Consider the following 23544-nt stretch of genomic DNA (forward strand, 5'->3'; position numbering starts at 1 on the left):
ACTGGGACTTGGCTGTATACATCATGTATCGTCACCTATACTGCCCTACTTTGGCAAAAGGAAGCAAGTGACATACCATCCGAATTTGAGTTATTGATGTTTTCATAATTCACACAATGAGCTCTTCTTCCAGGTCAAATTTCACGCAGAAACACTCATCCTACTAAGAGATATGTTAGATAAGACATCATGATAGTCCATTGACGTCAGTGTAAATGACAGACACATTTTGCTCTTTTACGAGAAATGTCACTTTTGTCACTTGCTTCCTTTTGCCAAAGTAGGGCAGTATAGCATAGATGACTTCTGTGCCATTTCATAACTATTTGTAAGACTTACGTTTCCACAAAGTCGGGCTTGAGTACTGTTGGTGCTGCAGTCTTCATTCTGTACAACTTTGTCTTGGTACCAAAGACGGCGGCTTGGCAAAACCTTCAGCATCATTAGACAGAACAAAATATTCATGAAGTGAAAAGAAATACAACGAAATACAGCAAAAGCACAGAAAACACTCACACATTCTACAGTATTTAGAAAGTGCTGCATTTAACTGTACAGTAGCCGAGTACTGCCACTTTACAGACAAATTTCTTTATCTCTTACTGACAGTAAATTTCTTTATCCCTTTACACAGGTTCATTATAATCTTCACTTGAAAAATCTTCAACTCACATTTAAACAGAATTCTTTGATATCTTTCAATTTGTTTGTTGTTGTTGCTGCTGTTGTTTTTTTTTGTGTGTTTTTTTTTTTTTATTTGTAAAACAATGCTTCATACAACAGCTAAAACTCATCACTACAGAGATTGTTCTTAGCTTACAAAAAAAAAAAAAAGGAAACCAAAATACAAAATGTTCGGAGTAGACCAGACAGAATCTACAACAAAATAGCCTATAATCTAGATGGAGGATGCAGCTACTGTCTTTGCTTTTCTGCTTAACATCTGCTGCGTCATGACTATTGTCTTTGCTAGCGATACTTCTGATATGGCGAAACCACGAACAGTGAAAGCATTCACTGCCTCTATCCACTCATCTTACTTTTGTTTTCTTATTATCGACTATGAATTGATAGTCTGCCACTGATTTATAGTCGATAGTAAGAAAACGACTTAACGAAGACGAGTGGAAATAGGCTGTGGATGCTTCATAGCTGCATCCTCCACCTAGATTATAGGCTACCTTATGGCTACCTTATACAGTTCAGCCAGCGATCAAGTTCCCCCTAGATCGATCACGGGCGATCAGTGATCGCATATAATGCGATATGTCGCAATAAATTGATTGTATGCCGAATTGCATACAATCGACTGATCGCGTATGCGATCACTGATCGCCCGTGATCGCGATCTAGGGGGAACTTGATCGCTGGCTGAACTGTAGGCTATCTAGGCTGCACCAAAAGCCTTACCTTTCTATTAATGAGAGGGCATTGTCAAACCTCTCGTTGAACTTCTCCCCAATGAAGTGCTCTGCTAGTCTTCCCAGTGCCTGGAACATGGAACAGAGATCTCTCAGTGTGCAGTGTAACCTCCTACACTCATTCTCCTGGTTGATGTTCAGCTTTTGACCTGCAACAAGGGGATGCAAAAAATAAAATATAATAATAATAAAATAAAATCACAAGATAATATTTAGTGAATGGTTATGAGTATGGTGGTACAAGATTTCACTCAGGGTGACAGATGAGGTGCCCTGTTTAATGAGGGCAAGGGTAGTTGAATAGAGCCACTCATCTTTCACCTTGTGCAATATCTTGATCAACTGCATGAGTAAATACCTTTCATTATTTGTTTTATAATACAACACCTCAGACATAAATGAGCATGGTCCAAGTCACTTGCTGAACGTAGCACAGAAATGGCAATCATTTTTCATGACACACAAATGGTTTTGTTATGGTTCAGTCGCACGAAGAAGCAATCGGTTGTTGAAATTAGACAGTAAATCAGGGATTGAGCACACGTTTGTAACTGAATGAGTGCACTCTGCTAAGTAAGTGCAGTGATGCCAGGAGGAGGGTGATAGTACAAAACTGTCAATTGACTTATGGTCTATCACAGAGGTAAATGCTAAGGGAAAAAAAAAAAACATTACTTTGGTGTAAGCTTTCAGCACAGCAAGTGCACAACTATAATACCCATGTTAACGTCAGTTTTAGCTCCCCTATCACAACCTACTAAAGTAAAATGATAAAAACAAAGAATGTCATTTGAAAAAGTACACTTTAAAGAGCTCACCTTCTGGAATATTGATGACATACTGGCTGAGACCCAGGTAGATGTCAAGGTACTCTTGGAATGGTGGGTACTAGAGAGAGAAAAAAAACAAATACCTCCATGTAACGTGAATGTACTTTTAATGTATTATACTTAACTGAAATTGAATGCAAATTCAATGTCAGTCCAATGTAATTGTAGTGTAATTTCAATGTAATTAACTCGCCGAGGACAGGCTGATTTTGCTACAACCAGAACTCGCATTTCCCATTGACACCTGCCTGTGTTTATTGGGGACTCGTCTTCAATGCGTTAAGTGTACTTTCATGTACATTTTAGTGTAGTTGCAATGACATTCTAATGCTATTTTGTTAGGAGATACCTTATAACCTTCATACACATGACCTGTTTCACATCTGAACTGCCAAGTAAGATTTTACCACAACTGCTCCCTCAGTGAGTTCAACTTTTGGCACAAATGTAAGTGAATGCTTTAAAAGTGTTTTCTTTGACAGTACTGTAAAAGAATGCACTGCGAAGCAAATGTATGGTTTCCTAATCCTACCTTCCAGATCTTCCATTATCAATGGATGCAAAGATTAGGCAGACTTGATGGAGACCTGAGCTACATTTAGGTGCTAATTAAGGTTTAGTGATCTAATCTGCTTTGACCAGGCATGGTACTGAACAATGAAATCTCATCAAATCCTTTATTGCATAACCTCCAATCTCACAAACTCTTTGATCTCAAAATCACCTCAAATAATAGATATGGATAATCTTAACCCGTTGGGAATGAGTCCCGAGTATGCTCGGGCGGGTGTCTATGGGAAATGCGTGTTGTAGCAAAATCAGTCCATCCTCAACAGGTCAAGAACCTATACTCTTCTACTTAAACTGTTACTACGTAAGAATTCTCACTTTGATAATGATTACCACAAAAAACAAAGGATTACTAGACATGATAAGTGTCTAAGAAAGTAAAGCATTTCAGAGCAGCCATAACTAAAATACAATTTCCTCTGAACATTTCTGGAAGCCCATTAAGTCGCAGCTACTGCAAACTAATTACTTTTCTGCACACTGTGCTCACATGGTGTCCTTAAAGCTAATCTGGTGGTCGTAGGGTTTCAGTGCATTGTGAGCAATGGCTGAATTCAATACAAAGTTTGTTTCACAGATTTAAAGCATCTGAAGAATGGAGATTTAAGTGCAACTGGGCAACTGAAAGAGAATTTTCAAACAAGATGATGTTTAAGAGATGTAAATGCTTAAAATAGCACAATCCTCAATTCTGCAATCCTCTCACCACAAACTCAATGCACAAGCCTTCATCATCTATTCATTCTAACTTGGAGGAACGCTTTTTATTATTATCACTTTTTTGGATATCTCAGCCATTTGAAAACCAATTTTCATCAAATAAACGTTGAATACTTCTTAAAATTACATGCTCTTTCATATTTTATAAGACATCTCTCATTATCTCACTTGGAATGTTCAAAACATGAATCCCCACCTCAACCAGTACTGTACAGTCCCTTTAACTCATTGCATTAGTCCAAAAGAAACCTGTCTAGAGTAAGGAGGAGAAGACTGTGACACATCCTGCCTCATTACGTCTTGTGCTCTTTGATGGGTGGTACTCATTAAAAATTCCAACGAGCAGTTAGTGTCTGCATGTTTACTTGTCATGCTAAACATCAAAAGGATTTACCAGTAAACTGAATGCTTCCGTTGGCAACAGTTCTGCAATCTTGGCAACCACCTCCAGACACTGTCTCAGGTAGCTCTGCCATTCTGTCTCAGACTGTGTGATGAAACAAAACACAACAAAAGGAGAAATCAGTGGTTGTTAATGTTACGTACAAAACTGATGTCTGAATGAAAATTGAGTGTATGATAGGCAAACACACACGGGGGGGGGGGGGGGGGGGGGGGACGACAAGAGAGAGAGAAGAAAATTACTTTCTGAGCACTGATTTCTTGTGGTGGTTGGTCACAAACTGTGTTGTGAGGTTTCAGATTAGTGAAAACATACTGGTAATTCCACTGTATATGTGACCGTGCACCTCAAAACGAACATAAAGTCGCACACACTGATTTTGCGTGAGGACTGAAAACAAGTGAAATGGGTCAACCTAGCCGAACTTGACTTTTTCATATTTTCTGAAAGAGCAGGTGTTCTTTTACATTATGCTAAAATTTGGTATCATAAAAGGGGCAGGAAAGTGTGTTTTTTTAGCAGTTTATCTCGAACATTTTTGATAGAATAGTGTGATTAGGTGTGTCTTCAGAATCCCTTTTTCATTTCTGAAAAACTTTGTCCACACTCTTCACTTTCAACTCTAATAACTTTTGCAAGGATAGTGCTACTGCTTTGAAAGTTGGCATTAATTATGGACAGAATGTGTTAATGAGACATGCTTAATTTCAGTTTAATCTGATAATCCCTTCATTGTTGTTACTCCAGTGGTTTACTTCCTCTTTTTTGTCCCATTCATCGCACAGCCAGCACGGTTTGGTAAAGATTAAGCGCTTGAATAGACACTGTACTTCAGAGCCTCTTTTCTCAGTTCACACTTTTTCTGAGGTTGTGCTTTCTTTCCAATATTTAGATAGGTTAGGAGAGTCCATTTGATTTGAGTTATACATCATTTTAAAGCTTAAAGTCTGCTCTTTCAGAATATGGTCTTAACTAAAAATTCATGTCTGGCGACTTTTTGTTTGTTTTGAGGTGCACTGTCACATATGTCTTCCTGTCTAGACAACCGTGCCAACTGAATAAGAAATGGAGGAAAAGGAACTAGCATTTCACTATCAATTACTTGCCTACATTCTCTTCCATGGTTTGGGGAAAACAGATTGTGGTTATAGCTGCCACTCTTGAAGTCCAACCAACAGAATCATATAGGGTCACAATCTTAACATAGACATTTTCTACCAGGTATTACTGTGAGCAAATCTTTACAATACGAATGTGGACTGAATGAGGCTTTACTGTAAAATATACAAATGTTCCTTTCAAAATAGAAACAGTAAATTTAAAAGTTTTAGCTTCTACCAACCTTTAATTGGATCAGGATTAATCCAGCTCTCAATAGAGACTCTGTCTATACCCTCTCACCCATCTATGGTCCAGTGATCAACAAAGACAGGCAACGGCAGCAAGACAGCACTTCACTGCATAAGACTTGAGAAAGTCCTCAGGAGTAGGACGAAAGCTTGCCCATCACAATTAAAGGTTGGTAGAAGCTAAAACTTTTGAAATTACTGTCATCCCCAACCGATGAAAGTTTTTAGTAAGATAGAAACAGTTTGTGGCAAAGTTTGCCAAAATCTAGCCTCATGAGCAAAGCCTCAGGTAGACCAAGACAAAATGGCTTCTACAGCACCAATCTTTTTGATCCTGAAAAATTGCCAAATCCCATCACTCACATCGTCATCCAACATGTCATCATCCAGTTCCTCCAGCTGAACCTGGTTGAATCTGAACTGCATCTTGCGTAGGATTTCCGTCATCACCGATAGCAAAGCATCTTTGTATCTACAGGCAGGGTGTAGAGGACATAGCAAGTTCATGTTAAATAGGGTAAGAAACACTGAGGGGGGAAATGGACAAACTATCTGCATATACCTTCAACATTTTCATGATTTTTAAAGCAAAGCAAGCAAATATTTAGTTGCACTTAAAGACAAACAGCAGCAAATATGAATAAAAGTTTTAATGCAGCTGTAAGAGAAATCTCACAGCTTACATAGAATTAAAAAGGAAACAAGTAAAGCATACCAAAATATTTTCAATCAACGAACTATTTATATAGAGCATATTAACAAAATTACTGGCTGAAGACACACATTCTGTTGAATGCATTCTGCATACCTGTCCACAAAGTGATTCATGTCTGGATTTCTCGATGAGTTGGTCTTGTCGATGAGATAGTCCAGGAATATTGTCCAGATGTCTAGGCAGGAGAAGTACCCTTCATTCTCTGGCTGTTGGACAAAAGTGGTGAGAATAGTCAGATCACTGGAACATAATTATATTCACCCCTGTGTTAACCCGTTAAGGACAATCTGATTTTGCTAAAAAAACACAATTGCCATCGACACCTGCCTGTAAATACTTGGGACTAGTATTCAATGGGTTAACAGACACTTCACCCTCTTAGATTCCAATACTTGAGCATGGTTATGATACAAGACTGAAATATGAATTATAAACCAGCAAAAATCAGATCTGAAACTGGTAAACAATCCTTGTCATACGCAGGTAGTATAATTTGGAGACACTTTCCACAAGATTTAAAGAATACAAATTCATGTAAAGCTTTTCACAAATCATTGAAAAATATATATATTTTTGAATAATGTTTAAATGATTCCCTATAAAAAAAAATCTGTAAATATGGTAGATACAACATTACTTCTGCAAATATTGCAAATACATATTACACTTTGTACTGTTGAAAGGACTGGACTCGACTAGCCTGCTTGCTATTGCCGGTTCCTTTTTTTTTTTAAACCAACTGTAATGCTCTTTAACTTTTTTTACTATTTCATGTTTTCATCAATGTCACTGTTTGGTAAATAAATTTCATTTCAACTCCAATTTCAAACTACTGGTTAAATGATGGGTAAGAACATAGACTATGTTTCATGTGCAAGATCCTCATGAAATGACTGATATAATCGATAATCTCTCACTCAAAATATTTGGCAATGTAGGCTTTTAAAGAGCAAATCCTGTCAAGGCATTTACGTGACATGTACCAAAATGTCATTTGATTCTCCTTACAGTTACCACTTACAAAATCTATGACTGTTAGCATGTCTGGTTACATCTACACTGAAAAAAACAAGTCAAGTTAAATTTTGACAGGCCACTGAATTTCAATCATTTTCAATATGAACACATAAAAATATGTTGTTGTTTTTTTTAATACATTTTGCATACTTAAATTCATGAAATTCTTCCGTCGAGATGTTTTCATTGCAACTGATTGACAAATTGCCCTACATCGACGTAGCATACTGTTCTATGATAATTTGTCCTGTCAAACTTCACTTCAACAAGTATTTCCAATCAATGGCATGCCTGCATAAATAATATAAGAACAACAACGTACTGTCTTACCTGTTTGAAAGTGTACTTGAAAAGGAGGGCTAAGAATTCTAGGACTGGAAAATGTGAGTTGCTTTCAAACCGTCTCAAGTGGACACTGACGAAGAGACCTAAAAACTCTGTGAATTTCTCTACATAACTGGGAAGGAGAAAGAATGTAAACAGAGGTATTAAGAGATAAATCATGAAAAACTTTACAAAAACTATACCAATGGGCAACATGTGTATAAAGATTCAAAAATCAACATCAGTAATTCTATCACGCTTGCTGAAAGAGACACAAACATATACAAACATGGTACATTGCATTACTTTGTAGCACTGCAAATCTACATTTGAGCAAATATATTAAAAACATATATTTTCTTTCATTAGTCATTAACTAGGAATTCAATAACATGAGAATCATCCCCATACAGGAAAATATTTGGAAAGAGAGCACTGAAACAAAGGTTATATTTGTGTGAAAGTTTGACAATCAGAATGGAAAGTTCCGGCCAAATGGCTTGGAATACACACACACAGAACAAGAACAGCAGAAACCACTCAAATAATAATAATGCTTTTCGTCGCAGTCTATAATAAACCATTCCAAATCATTGAATCTGTTTGAATACTGAAGGCAATACGAAGACATCATCCTTTGAGGAAGTGATCAAATATGCTTGGACAAGACATGCTTTCTGAGAGAGGCAAATCCATGCGTGACAATGCGATCTTCGTCTGTCGTTACCTCTCATCTAGCTCCTCGAGTCTATTTCCTACGGACTGATTCGTATTGTCTTTGGTGAGCTTCTGCAGCAGCTGGAACGTCTGCTGGAACATGCGCAGCAGATAGTCCTCAAAGTCCGAGGGCACGCAGTTCTTGGCCATGATCTCGTTGATGCACGACATGGCGAGGACGCCCAGCGACGAGCTCCCGCTCGAGCTGAAGCTGTCGTTGGCGCGGCCCGGCGACGTGCCGCGGCTGACCGACTGGATGTCGCAGCCGAAGTTGGCAAAGTGGAAGATGACGGTGATGAGGGACGGGGTGATGTTGCCGGAGAGGGGCATCCAGGAGAAGAAGTGGAGGAGGCATCCCAGACACAGGGTGCTCAGGTGCTCACTCTCCTGGTCAAGGGGCGGGAGCGGCTGGACGTTGTGCTTGTTTGGCGGCGAAGCCTTGAACATGCTCCGGATGATGTGGCTACCTGAGAAGTCAAGACATTAAAAAAAAAAACTTAACCAGAATTGCACTCGATTGTTCCATAACCACTCAAGCTTCAAAGTAACTGCATGCTAGCAACTTTATACATGAAGTCAGCGATTACCTGACACCCACTATGGCATTACTCAATGGAATTTCCTGGGTTATATTCACTGAAAACTGCATTAATCAAAAGCTCAAAAAGAGGATACGATAAAATCTGAAAACTGTAGTTAATCTTAAATTCACGACAGAATAAAACAAAATGAAAAACTGTTTTTTTTTCACACAGAGGACATTCAAGACACTATCTGATTGTGTGTACATCATATCCATAAAGAGCCTGATAATTGAGTTTGACTGCTAACATTAGTTTTCTCAAAGTCACTATCATGTCTACAAAGATGTATGAACAAATACGTTTGCTTCCCAAGGGCGAAATAAAAAGCACTGTGTCTATGATTACATTGTCATACAAGCATTATAGTTCATTTAATGGAATAACTGAAACAAAGTAGAAACACTACATTCAAGCCCTTTTACTAGCTTTGTCATGAATGCATCCCATAAAAGTTTGTAATGAAATACAATCTGAGATATTTCATTCATTGCTTCGAGGAGAAATTGACTGCTTTTACAAAGTCTTAGCCCATTGAGGACGGACTGATTTTGCTAAAACACGCATTTCCCATAGACACCTGCCCGAGTATCCTCGGGACTCGTCCTCAACGGGTTAAAGACATAAAGTTATCTGTCGGCTCTCTCTGTTAGGGTCATCTACTCCATAATTAATTGTCTGAACGAACCTGACTGCAGTGGTGATGACCCGTACGCCATATGGGTGGGACTACTGTCGTTGGAGTCATCATGCGTTGGAGATGGGGGTGGGGTTGCCGTAGTAACCAATGACCGATGCTTGTCCAGTATTGTCTCAAGTATGTCTGAAATGCAACAGTCAAACACACACATATTAAATTGCTTATTTTCATGATACACCTCAGAGTTTTGTTGGGTTTTTTTTTCCAAATAATAAAGCTGTTCTTCCTCTTTTATGCCAATAATTGTAGCATAAACCCCCTAAAAAGTGGTAACCAAGGCCTACATACAAATTGCTCTTTTCAGTACCAGTATTCATAGATTTGGCATTTTAAAATTTGAATTATTCATGACAATAAATGGAGGCCCCTGAATAACATTGCAATGAAAGACACTGGTAATTCTATGAGCAAATGATGAATCAACTTACGTGTGATGAGACTGAAAATTGTGGGGACCTGTTCCAAGAGGAGTTTCTGGACCTCCTCCTTCCTAGCAGCGCTGAGATCCTCCCGAGGGGAGGCCAGCTCCTCTGAAGTGGTCTGCAGCATGATGAGACCTAGACTACACGTCTGAGGCTGCTGTATCAGCTGTGTGACAGATCAAAAGGAGTAAATGTCAATCAAATACAGTCCGCTCTGGTCGATCAGGGCTCAATTTCATAAAGAGTTGATATGACAGAAAATGTGTCATGGTAATGACAGGAATCTTGCTTTCTAATTGGCTGATGCTACAAGAAGTTGCCATTCTAGCAAGAACTGCTATGATATTAATGTCTTTTACGCAAACAACCCTGATTCCTCGTAGAATTCATATCAATCAATCAATCTCTGACTCATGAGATCACAGTGCTGCACATGACTTTTGTGAGGATCCCCCCCACATGATGTTTTTCCATATAAGTCTATTCAATGTGATAATTTGACTGTTCCATTTTCAATTTTTTCCCCCAGAAAGTATCAAGGTAAAACAAATACTGTGTTTATAATAATGATTGGATTTTTTAATTAATTGATTGAATTGACTGATAATGTTGTATGTTTTAGGAAGGTTTGAAGGCTGTATAGATTGAGCGAGAGATTCCATGGAAGGTTTTGGATGATTGTAGTTGATGATGTTTATTTCATGATAAATGCAGTATGTTGAGAAGTTGGAGGAGATTGAACCTGATCAGAGTAAGAATATTTGTTATATATCTTATTTTATCCAGAGATTACAACCCTCAAGTTACTGTACCCTCAAGACATGGAAATAAATCACCCATATTAGTTACGTTGTATTCACAGTAAATATTAATTATGTAAAGATATATTAATAGGCTGAATGTTTGAATATTGATGTCATGTTTAAAATGTTGGCAAAAAAAAGTTTTATGTATTATATTAATTCAAATGATGTTAATGAAATGTATTATATTTTTTTTTTATAAAGAGTATGTGAACAAAACAAATATCAATGATATGGACAATAAATGATTGAAATATATGCATTCTATGTAGTCAGCACCTTGCAATCAAATGCACATTGCTTTCTTTTTTATATAATGGAATCATGTTGAGCATGTGAACAATTTCTGTTTATATAAGCTTCTTTACATAAAAATGTTCCATGTGTTAGAAAACATCTCTCATCAAGTTTTGTATTGACTTCAATGTTAGGCAAAGAACACATTTAGGTGATACATGCATGCACCTGAAGATGTGATCAAATGTGATGGGGGAGGGGGGAAGAAAAAAAGAAAAATTACAAAACAAGAGTCAGTAATGGCTTATATGGGAGATGGATTTGTAAATCTCTCTCCTGGGATGGTAAGCGTCACAATGTGATCAGTTTTTTATTTTCTCTTATCATTAGGATGACACTCATATCTAAATCTTATTTCGAATCCACTAGATTGGGACCACTATAAGAATGGGACACGTTACCAGTCTTGCCCAGCAAGCCACCAACAAACAGCCCAGGGTTTTTGCATACTTCACACAGATGTGCTTAATTGTTTAGGATGTAAAATCTTTTGTGTTTGTGTATGCAAGTGAGTATGAGAGTGCCCAGATATGAGAGAGAAAGTGTGAGAGTGAACAGATGACACCCAGAGCTTAGGATGTGAGGCTGAGGAGCTGCAACCTAGGCTCCTATGTATGTGTGTGATGACAGGGAATTTAGAGGCACCGAGGTTGAGGCACATGCCCAAACTTGCAGGTTGGTTATGCATTGCATTCAGCGTAACTTCTGGCGGCACAGGCCAGGAGAAGCCCCATATTCAATGCAACTTTTAGCAGCACAGGCCAGGAGAAGCCCCATTTTCCCCAGCTTGACGCACCCCTTCAAGAATTGGACGAGCTCGACTCAAGACGTAATATTCAGCCCGCATCGCTCATAACGCGACATTCAGCCGGCATCGCTAATGACGTGCTATTCAGCACGCACTACCCACTAGGTGTCACTCAGCATATGTCATATGTCACTCGTCGCGCACCATTCATCATTCGTCATTATTCGGCATCGGTCTGCATTATTCATCGCTCGTTGAGCCTCATATCAATTCGGAGTCCCGCCACCTCACCCGCCGTCCTCGTCCTACAGGGCAACACATCTGTCATCCGTCCACGTGTGTGACCCGGGGACACCTCCATGTTGTGAGCATCACGAGAGTGGACTAAAGGACTGATGATCAGTAGCTCGATCTGCTTGTCATCTGTTACCCCTTCTCCGGTGCTAATAACCCTTAAATCCTATGTTTATAATATTCTCTGCCACCATGTTGAAGTAGTTTATTTTTTGCAGTGACATTAATATCACCTTGTGTACCTAGTGTATTGATTTGTTAATTTATATACCAATTGACTTTCATCTTATTTCTACGAGCCAGAAAGCACCACACTTCGTTCTAAATAAAAAGTTTATTTCTTGGTATACACTCGTGTAAAGCCACCCTTTTTTGCAGTTTATGTATCATCATACTTCTATTAACAGGACTTAATCAATCTACCGTCAGCTAGGTTATTAAGAGCCAAGAGCTGACAGTAAGTGTGCATCAACATCATCGTACCTGGAGAATGGTGGTGAAGAAGTCTGGGTAGAAGTGGGGCCAGTCGAGTCGTGCGATGCAGACGATGACCTTGATGAGCTTGTTCCTGATGTAGCTTGGGACCACCTTGTGCTGGCCCAGCAGGAACTTGGTCAGGCTGGTCCTGATCTCCATCCGGTCCTGAGGGGGCAGCCCCACCCACTGGCGATTGATCACATTCTGGGGGAGAGTAAAGGAGGTCAGGTAAAGCATGGGGCTGAAAGCACATTGCTCCTTTAAGGGGCAGGAAATGATAATGATGACAGCTACTACTACAACAACAACAACTACTACTACTACTACTACTGCTATGACTACTACTACTACTGATACCAATAGTAAGAAAAATAATAGTAAAAATAATGACAATATTAATAAACATGATAATAAATGAGAATAATGATGTTGATGATATCAACATTGATGATAATTACTACTACAACAACACAACAACAACCACAACAACAATAATAATAATAATAACAAGAATAGAAGTGACAGCAGAAGACCCAGTAGCAATAGCAGCATTACCTTATATAATTCAAGGGGTCCCTCTAGCATTAGCACTGGTGTTTCTCAGGGATGTGTCATTATAACCACCCCTTCCTTGCCACCAACTGGTATAAACAACCAATTCACTTGTTAAAGAGGGACATTGTGCATTGAGCCTTATCCACTATACCCATAGTTGTCCTAAGTGGTCTTATGGCACTACCATTTATAAGCCATCTTCTCTCCTAACACAATGCCCCTTGCCTGAGACCATGAGATGGGAAGGGGGATTCCTATACGTTGAACAAATTCTCAATCCTGGATCAGTCTAGGCATTGGGGCAGCATAGTATACCAATGGAAAATGTAATTATGCATTCCTGACATACCAGTGAGTCCTTTGTAGCACCATTGGAATCTCAATTACATGGAGCAATCTTTCTAATGCCTTGTGGTGTGCTTAAATAGAGTTTTTCAAATACAACTGCACTACTACAACAAAGGAAAGAATGGACAATTTCGTGCACAGTGCATTGTCAGTGTGATCCCCCACCAAGTCCTCAGGTAAATTTCTAGCAGAAATTGTCATTTCGTCAACATAACATTGGCAACTATACTTGATGCAATACGTTGGAGAAAACTAGACAGAAGAAAAGCTACACGTATTCATTTCTAAAATGTGTTGCTGATTAAAGCAATTTAATGGCTCAAAGCTAATAAACAATGGTATATGACCAAAATTGGGCTCTCTTTAAGTCTTTATTATACTTAACAAAAGAAACTACATGTATTTGTAGTAGTGAGATCTGTAATCAAAGAATAGAACACCAAACCCAAAATATTGTTTCAAGGAATTGATGAAGTATAGAGACTAAAGCTTATCAAACTGTAAAGTGGATATTTTCATGTGATTTTTTTTTCTTCACTTTTACAGTATTGCACAAGTAATATGATTCATAATTTTGATGGTTCAAATCCATACCTCAAACACACTCAGGCAGTACATCATGACATACTCATTGCGAGTTCGCATCAAAAAGAAGAAGCAGTGTCTCCATGAACCACTCTGGGCACTGAAGTTATTCAGAAGTTCCTCTGTATGTACAAAGAAGAAGAGAGGAAAAATAAAGACATGGAAAGAAATAAGTACAATGTAGTATCCCATGGCAAATTACTCAAGTTTCCATTCAATTCCACCAGGTACACTGCTGTGAAGATAACATTTGAGGACATTACAATTTATTTCACCTACACAATGTAGGCAGAATCTTCTACATACTAATGAAACTAAACACTTGGTTATCAAGTGTCATTGAGTTGTTTGTTTGTTTGTTTGTTTTTTTGCAATTCAAATATAAAAAAAAAAAAACCTGCACATCAATATGACTATTGTACAGGTAATTAAAATTACTGACAATACAGACAGCAATGATAATCACAACTTCAACATAAAATCTGCAATGCCAACACACTGTACACAAGTTAAAATCATATCAAAATTACTGAATCATCTCCACTCATAAATTAGATCATTCATAAATAATGCACTGTTACAGCATACATGTACACATTGTGTAATATCCTCCATATAGCAAGTGCTTTCTATATGATATCTACCATCGATACCAATACCATACATCTACCACATTTCATGTGAGATTAGCATTTGGTATGAGATTATGTCAAATATTAGCTCTGCTCACGTATTACTTATATATTCCAAACAATAAATCCCTAGCTCCTCTTATCTGATCCCCTTTGTAACTTGAAGTCCTTTTCTTAAATGTTATAACCCTCATACTATCGCTGTAGCTCAGGACTAAAACCCTCCACTCCAGGATCTCCCATGGTCCTCTCCCTTCTCTCTAAATTTCCTGGTCCTGTACTGCAGATGTATGATGACACTGGGACTACTACATTGTACTTTGTGAACAATTGCTGACTGCCTTTCCTTGCAGACTCCTAACCCTTTGTGTGCTTTGAGTACACAATGGCACAGAAAACCCCATAGCATTGTATACACTGTCCAAACTACCTGGCACATAAAGGGTTAACCCAATTATGGAAAGTAATGAGTACCAGATATTCTCAAAACTGCATACCATGTACAATGTACAATCTACTTTGTACAAGGTATCTGCAGGGTATGACAGTAATACAAGATATACATATATCATACATGTACATATTGTAATGGTTATAAATGCCACTAAAAGATCCTGTCACACCAAGATCCTCCAAGAGTATCACTAACTGCTGAAGATAATAAGGCATTGAAATGCACAATGTAGAGAAAGTACTGTAAAACACAATATTTTCAAGGCATGAAATTTTCGCAAATTGGAGCCGACTGCCTTTTTCTCGGCATGAAATTTTCGCGAGATGTCTCTAACATTCAATGCATATACATACAAATTGTAGTGTAGGTCACAAGAACTTTTGCATGCATTTTAATTTCGCGAATCTTGGCTCTCGTGAATTCACAAAATTTAAATGCATGCAAACATTCCTCATTTTATAGTATACTGTGGATACCTACTGTAGGCTATTAAAGGTCCTGTTTACCTTTGGGAGCAGTGTTTTTTAAAAAGTTCAAGATATCACTTTTGATGCATATATGTGTAGGTCTGTTGTTATCACAAAACATCCTACCATAAAAGATTTTCGCAATAAAGCCTACAAAATATATTAAGGAGATATCAGTATTTTTCTCAATAATCCACAGCTGTTGATGGTTTAATCTGGAAATATACACAACTTTTGTTCACATTTTGTGTATTTAACAATACAATAACATTAATTAAAGGATTCAAATTTTAACACTGGTTGTTCCTATCCCTAACTCACATTTTAGAAGCACTAATGCTGGATTTTTGTTTCATCTGCAAATGGTACCAGTAATTATGCCTTTAACAGATTTAGAGACATGTTTTAGACAGTAGCTCTGAAACACATCATACAGTACGTATAGCCTTCTCTTGAACCACGCACCTTATGATACACAACCACAAGCAGTGTATTATAAATATCTGCAACTTCAGCACTTACGACATTGAGCCAACTGTGACCTCAGTATCCATTATCATCCTATGTACATGTGTAGTTTGCTGCATGGCATTGATTTTATGGAGACAATCATCTACTTATAGTCAAGGCATTCTGTCCCTAGGCAAACACACGCAAGCCACAAAGAACTTCAAGGAAGGCTCGTATCAAGATCAGCTAAAAATAATCTGGTACACAGAGTAAAGATCACACATGTATGTAATGCCACCATATAGAATGCATGAGAAAATACACATAAGCCATGAAGAAAGAAGAGACAAGCATATTACACAATATTATCACTCAAAAACTTCATGTGTTGTCCCATATACTGAAAAATGTGTTTGTAGACTTGAGTACATGCAAGGGCATCCCAATCCATAGTGAATCCACTCAAGAATCCACTAAGCAGCTGGAAGTACACGTCAATGTTGCATAAGAAATACCACATGTCATTTGTACAGTGATGAGTTTAATACTGTATACGCCAAATATTGCGCAAGTCTACATCGTACATTTTCACAAATCGGGAATTCCCGACGATTTCGCAAGTGGTTAAATTCGCGATCGTGGAGTCCTGTACTGAACGGAGAAGAGTACCGGGTACATGTGTACGTCACATTCACATTGGGATCAGAGTCAATATTTTGCGTGTCTTTTATTTCGCGAATAGCACCCGACTAGCGAAATTTGCGAAAATAAAAACCTCGCGAAATATTCGGGCGTATACAGTAAATGACAGAACAGAAATGTACAGCCTGTATGGCACTGCACCTTAGCCAATTTGATATTTGTCAACTTGTGCAAATGATATACAAATCACATACATGCGTATGTATTTGAAATGATACTGTAGTGACAACTTTGTTTTGGGTGTCCCCACCCCCCCCCCCCCCCCCTCCACCTTTTGGACAGTGTTTTCAGTTCACCTACAGTATTCCTAATCAAGGGTAACTCCAGGCAAAGACACTGTTTTTTAGTAGATATTGGGAGGGGGGAGGGGAAGGGGTTGCTACATGACAGACACACCGCTCATTATATCACAACTATTTATGTTGTGTGCAACTATTACAGGTTGCATGTGTATTACGTCATATTTATATCACAAGTATATTCAGCTAAAACATGCTGGCCTTACACGACATGCACAATATTAGACCCATGCACTTTAAAGCTATGTTGTGCAATCTATTAGAGCTATCAAGTTTGCTGGTTATTTAGGGAAAAGCCTCATTTATACCGATAAATTATATAAAATCTTTGAACACTTGTACAGGTGCATGTACATATTAAATCCAAACACAAGATGGCACTCAAGAGAAAATTAGCAAATTTAGGCACTAAAGGTCCACTAAAGTGGGTCCCTTCTTCTGCTGTGACAACTATAAGAACATTACTTCCTCATCAGTATATCCATACACTGAAACTACTGCCCATGATGTGATATCAATCTCCCAGGAAATCTGTACATGTGTGCTTTATTATTTCATTTGTAATTACTTCTGGTTGTGTCATAGATACCATGGATGACTGCGGCCACATTGTGACTGCTCATTCCCCTACTGCTTCAACACTGACATGAGAAGCAGGGCTGAGCTTAGCTTGGTCAATGTGACTACAGTAATAGGTCACCATGGAATGGAAGTTGCCTTGACGACAAAATAATCACAGTGCCCCTAGCAGGAAAGTTCATTCACACACAGTGGCCTACCTGTGAATGCACAGGTATCATATGAACCTGTAGATGTATCCATGACATGTATTGCCACTTAATACATGGAAAATTTGACATTGACATGCTGATAGCATGAATATACCGTACACTCCTTTTCACCAAAAGCAACGGTCTTGACCACTAATTTGAGAGTTCATATTCTAACTTCCAACGCAATAAACATTTAGGAGCTGAAAAAACAAAAAGAAAAAAAGGTTGTGGATCTCTTAGTTACGCTCTTGCCTATCCATGCTTGTAAGGTGTAATAAAGTTAGCATTGCATACTGTAGCATCGGCTGTCTAGCTGAAATGCTAAATTTTCAATTCAGTGTACATCTGCTGATACTGCTATGACACACAATAAATATCAAATCACTTCACCAACATGGCTGGATTCCTGGTGCATTCAAACACTGTAAAACCAGAAATATTTGTGACATGAAATTTTCACGAGTTGGAACCAACACCTTCACGGGGCATGAGATTTTCTCCCACTACCACTGGCATTCAATGCAAATAGCGCAGACAAGAAATTTTACATGCAGCACGTTAATTTTGGCAGGGCTGCACAATAACCCAATTTTTCTACTGGTTCGACAGACGGGATGGACCAGTAGGTACCCAGTCTTTCCATGCTTTACTAGTCCATTCCTGGAAAAAAGTTACTGGTCAGACAGTGATTTTTACTGGTCAGGGACCTTCGGACTAGTGCCAGCGTGCAGCATTGATTTTGGGAATCTTGGGCTCCTCGCAAAATTTGTGAAAATTTCATGCATGCAAAAAACAGTATAAGAACATCTCTGCCCCTCAATACTCCCCACCTCCTCTGAGCCTGGCAACAAGCTATTTAAAGTAGGAAGTTTGGTTTTAAAAAAATAAAATAAAATAAAAAAAGACAAAACCTTTCTTTGGAAATCAGGGTACTTTATGTCACAAAGCTGAAACACTACAACATATTGGGCAAATTGCATTAAAGCTGAGTTTACTGTGAATACAAATTCCTTTACAGCTCGGTAGCTATCACATTTTGCAGTTTTATTCTAATCTCTCTTGATTACAATGAACTGCAAAAATTTGCTCCATTCAAGTACTACCACCTGACAATTACAGCATGGAGTTGTTAAAAAGTATCACAATAACTTTGAAAAATGGATGGTAACTACAAACTTTTCTGGTGACATAAACCAGCCACAATCATACTATGCTAACAGAATCTTTAGACCAGCAGGATGCCTTTATACATATAGTCAATCTTCCTCTCTGGACAAATTCCAGCATGAATACTATAAGCAAAACGGGCCTATCTTAAAACAGACACTGCTTCCCCCCCCCCCCCCCCCCACTTCTCTGCAGTAAGAAATCTACACACTGCTGGATGTGAATACGAGCCTGGAAAGCTGTGAAGAAAACAAAATATGACACACACATCATTCTAATTTTCAAATTTGACTCACCAATGTCTCTCTTGCGCTGATTAGTGGTCGAGACTGCAAAGAACTCTGACATGAGCCCCTCCAGGGCCCGTAAAGAGGACTCATCTGTACTCTGAAGAGAGAGAGAAAAAAAAGGAGAAATAATATTTTAGAAGGAAATAGAAGACTGAATGAAAAAGACTGAATGTTTGAAACACTATAAATTGCAATCTAATACACAAACATTTGCAGCATGTACTTGAAATACAGTCAAACCTGTCTGAAGAACAATTCCCTCCAAGAGAGAAAGCATGTTATAAAAGAACCTGTCTATAGCCGCCACCTGCCTATAACTACCACCTTTTTTCAGCTCCCTTGGGTGGCCCCTATGGACAGGTGTGGCTGTACCTGAATTGTAGTGAGGTATCTATTGAGTTCTCATGCCTGTCTAAGTTTTAGTTTTTATGCATGTCTAATACCATTACCTCATGTACAAGTTGTATATCGAAACAAAATTGGGCTCAAGAGTGCTCCTGAAGCATCTCAACTTACAATGTATGTCTCTATGCCCTATGAGTTTGTTCATACAGAGAATTACTGCTCATCAAGACAATACTACTGCTCTACACCCAGGAGTACAAATGGGCACCCGGTAGGATGAGAAAGTTTATGTTGGTTCATCCGCATGTGCGTGCCTGTAAAGTGGGCTTGTGACTGGCTGGAGTGCTCCCCAGGAAGTGGAACGTGAGCACTACCAGTGCTGGTTGGAAATAATGTATCCAGTGACCAGGGTAATAATAGTCTTGAGATTGAGCACATTGAGATACATAACAAGTGTGAAATAAAACTAGCTATTATTATTATTATTACATCTAGAAATGGCTGAGAGGGGCATAAATGTCATGGCTGCTGACCTTTGAGTGAGCAGGAACTTCTAACACATAAACTGTATGCACAGCGCACACAGCATATCCACTATATCACTTCCACAGTGCTCTAAATGTTGGTGGCCATAGAGCACTTCAGGTGTGCTCTTGAACCTAGCATCAATGCAAGAGGGAAAAAACTTTAAGAACGCCCAAGGTCCCGACTGTTTATACAGAGCTTCAAGAGGGATTGTGTATCAGAAGCGCTCCTGGAGCGCTCTAAATGCTCTGTATAAAGGGGGGGTAATAGAAGCTTCATTGAGGATGTATTCATTGAGGATGTACGCAAGGCTTCCAGCGAATAGCGTTTTTTAAAGCAGATTTCCATGCTCATTTTTTCTATTCTTACATTTCTCTCATAGTTCACTTCTACACACACAAAAAAAAATGAATAAATAAGAATTAAGACTACACAACCTACAAATCAAAAATTGTGCACAAGTACAATAGTTGTTTAGATACAATGTATCTTGAAATAATCACTGAGATGAAGTCATTTCTATGCTACAGTCAGAGCAAAAACAGTAGGGGTGCACATCTCACTCTGAAAACCTTTTTTCAATGCCAGAGACAAATTCCAACATATCTGAAAAAATTTTGGATTTTGGTGACAAAGTCGGCTAATCTACATTGATAGAGAAGAAAAATGGCAAACACATAATGTCCCACGGGTAAATGAGGCACTTTGATTGTGCCTACAATCTACATGGATGTGAATGCTGTTCTGCCTCTGAAGCAGTGTCAAATGGTTGCTATCTACTCAGCAATCCAAAAATAAGAAATGCCCAGCAGAATGTCCTTCGACATCCATTGCTACGTTGTTGTTTTTTTCTTTATTTCTTTCTTTTCTTACATCCTTGCATGTTATTTTTAGTTCAGTTCAGAGCACTCTGACATGACTTTAAACACAGTTTCAACTACTGTAAAAGTGGAAATTTTCACGGTGTTGAAATTTTTGCGCATTTTGCACAACAAGAAACTAGCTTGAAAATATAAGCACACAAATATTTTTGCTTGCAATTTGTTCCGGTAGTATTCTGCAGAACTGAAAACCTGAACTTCTTACCTGGACGAGCGTGAAAAATTACTTTTACAGTATTCAGGTCATCAGCCTACAGGACATCTTAAAACCAGTTGTTATATGTACCAGGACATTGCTAGAGATCTTATCTATATATCTCAATATATGCCCACATTACAGCTTACTGTTTGCCTCTTAATTTCACTCCCTTATACCAGTGAACTTTCAGTAAAGGCACAAAACATTGTGTATTCCTGTGTAACACTGCTTGGAACTATTCATCTAACTTTGGTCATAGGAACAGAACCAAGGGGGATCACAAAACGAGAGCAGTATACAAGTATGTGTGCTGTATATCTGATCAGGCCACTTCCAGGCCCTGTTTTATCAAAAGATGATAATCGATTGTAAATTCCCTTACCACACAGGCTGCCATAGACTTATGATAGAAATCAACTATAATGAATTTTTAACTCTTCTTAAAACAGGGCCCCGGTTTCCTTTTGACTGGGAGCAGCAAATGAGAGGCATGAATAATTAGCTGACAAAATGGACAAAGGAATCCATGCTGCACAACTGTTTGGCAAGGCAGATACTGCTCTCAAGGTAAATGATATGTCAAGCTACCATTACACATCACCAACACATCGCAGCTGCCTCATCCAGCAGATCTGGCAAATCGGCAAGGTTGCCAGCCCAGAATTGTCTCCGGTCATTTGCCTTAGACTCCAGTACAAAATATATACCGACCCTTTGGAGAGTGAATTCCATCTCATATTCAGGGGGAAATTAAATGCCTCAGCAAATTGTGACTTGAATCTTGAATGAGTACCGGTACTGTAAAAGTGGAAGTTTTTGTAGTGTTGAAATTTTAGCACATTTCGTGCAACTAGAAACTAGCGTGAAAATAAAAGCACACAAATATTTTTGTGTGACATTGGGTGATTTCAAGTTCGGTGCTAGTGCTAGTGCTAGCTCCCAAATAACAGCGTTAAATCGAGCTCCAACACCGACGGTCAGATTAACGAGGCGATACCGATCAAAATTATCGATCACCAGCACTAGGTGTTGGAATTATAGCACCGCAAGCTCCGCGGGAATTGCATGACGAAAAAAAGTGATGGCGTGTGATTACAGTCAAATATTAAAAGATGTAGCCAAAACTGCTTAGTTTAAGACACATAGTGAGAAAGACGGATTAAAATGCCACAAATTTCATCCATTCCCAAAAATACAACTATCTTCATTCTGCTCCCAGGCTCAGATTTATATAGCCATGTCTGGGGTGTTCGCGTTATTTACGTGGGCGACCACTGCCTTAGCATAGACTTTGCACGTAAAACGTGCATCTATTATGGAAGTGAATATGGGTCTCGCACGGCAACACTAACACCAGCACCGAACTTGAAATGAAGAAAATGATAATCCCTACGGGCTAGTGTTAGTCAATGGGGAAAAAGCACGTAAATCGCTAACACAAACGGCGGAGCTCGGTTCAGCAGACGACATTCAACACCGAGCCCAGCACCAATTACCGGAAATACGTCATAATTTTGAGGTCAACTCCCAACACCGACGTGATTACAAGTTCGGTTTTATCGCCGGTGCTAGTGCTGAGATAGCACTAGTACTAGCACTAGCACCAAACTTGAAATCACCCATTATGTTCCTGTACTTACTGTCTTGATTCCGCGGAATTAAAAGCATGCAAAACTCTTCTTTCCGAGCCGAGCGTGAAAAATAAGTAGCGCGAAATTATCCCCTTTTACAGTACTCCAAAAAAAGCGAAGATGCTGTCCTGCGACCTGGAGAGGGCTATGCTGTGCAGTGTGCTGTAGCATGTGCCTGTGGTGATGCGTGTTCCAGTGCATCTATAGGTTCAGGTGCTCAGTGCAGATGTGCCTCTCATTACAGCATCTTGAGGGTAGGGAGCGACGCCATCTGTCTAATGCAGGTAGGGCTGCACTCCTAAAGGTCATCAAGGTACCTGATGTTACTACTTTGGCAGGGAGAGTGTTCCAGATTCTTATGGTTCTGGGGTCAAAACTGTAAAGATGGCAGTTGACTCTGGAGTATGGTTGGTGGTATGACAGGTAAGTGGTTCCTTGTGTCGTTTACTGCTATGCCGATTTCCTTCGGCATGGCTATGTTGAAAAAAACCATTATGGATCTTGTACATCTTGCACTGATGGAGGAGGTGATTATGTTGTAGTGTATCCCATGAAGATCATAATCTAGTGAAGAATTACTATAGTCAAGATTTCTTGAAAATCACTTCTTTCATCGAAAGGAAGAAGAAATCACTTAGAATCTAGATAAAATAAGACTTTGCATGTGGTATGTCACTGCAATCTTGTTTCCATGCAATATTCAGTGATATTAATTTGATTTGGAGACTGTTTCTGATACAACCACAACAATTCTCTGAAATTGGGCTTTTTGGCAATATATTACTGCGCACTGGACAGTTTGGCGAAGAGGACAATTCCAGAAATTAAACAGAATTTGTACTGTATAAGCTGT

General features: G+C 38.8%; 1 protein-coding gene across 1 annotated transcript in view; it reads right to left on the bottom strand.

The window, feature by feature from the left end:
- The window catches only part of LOC140231484 (exportin-6-like), a 37971-nt gene that overhangs the window by 12367 nt on the left and 2060 nt on the right, over nucleotides 1–23544 (bottom strand). Inside the window, exons 2-14 of the mRNA XM_072311616.1 lie at nucleotides 19117–19207; nucleotides 13886–13998; nucleotides 12395–12592; nucleotides 9776–9935; nucleotides 9336–9470; nucleotides 8077–8533; nucleotides 7356–7482; nucleotides 6102–6214; nucleotides 5657–5765; nucleotides 3936–4028; nucleotides 2240–2309; nucleotides 1411–1570; nucleotides 340–432 (exon numbers count right to left, since the gene is read on the bottom strand). Of these exons, the coding sequence (XP_072167717.1) occupies nucleotides 340–432; nucleotides 1411–1570; nucleotides 2240–2309; nucleotides 3936–4028; nucleotides 5657–5765; nucleotides 6102–6214; nucleotides 7356–7482; nucleotides 8077–8533; nucleotides 9336–9470; nucleotides 9776–9935; nucleotides 12395–12592; nucleotides 13886–13998; nucleotides 19117–19207 (1919 nt within the window). The remainder of the gene's footprint in view (nucleotides 1–339; nucleotides 433–1410; nucleotides 1571–2239; nucleotides 2310–3935; nucleotides 4029–5656; nucleotides 5766–6101; nucleotides 6215–7355; nucleotides 7483–8076; nucleotides 8534–9335; nucleotides 9471–9775; nucleotides 9936–12394; nucleotides 12593–13885; nucleotides 13999–19116; nucleotides 19208–23544) is intronic.

Source organism: Diadema setosum, chromosome 8 (assembly GCF_964275005.1).
Source record: "Diadema setosum chromosome 8, eeDiaSeto1, whole genome shotgun sequence".
Taxonomy (NCBI): domain Eukaryota; kingdom Metazoa; phylum Echinodermata; class Echinoidea; order Diadematoida; family Diadematidae; genus Diadema; species Diadema setosum.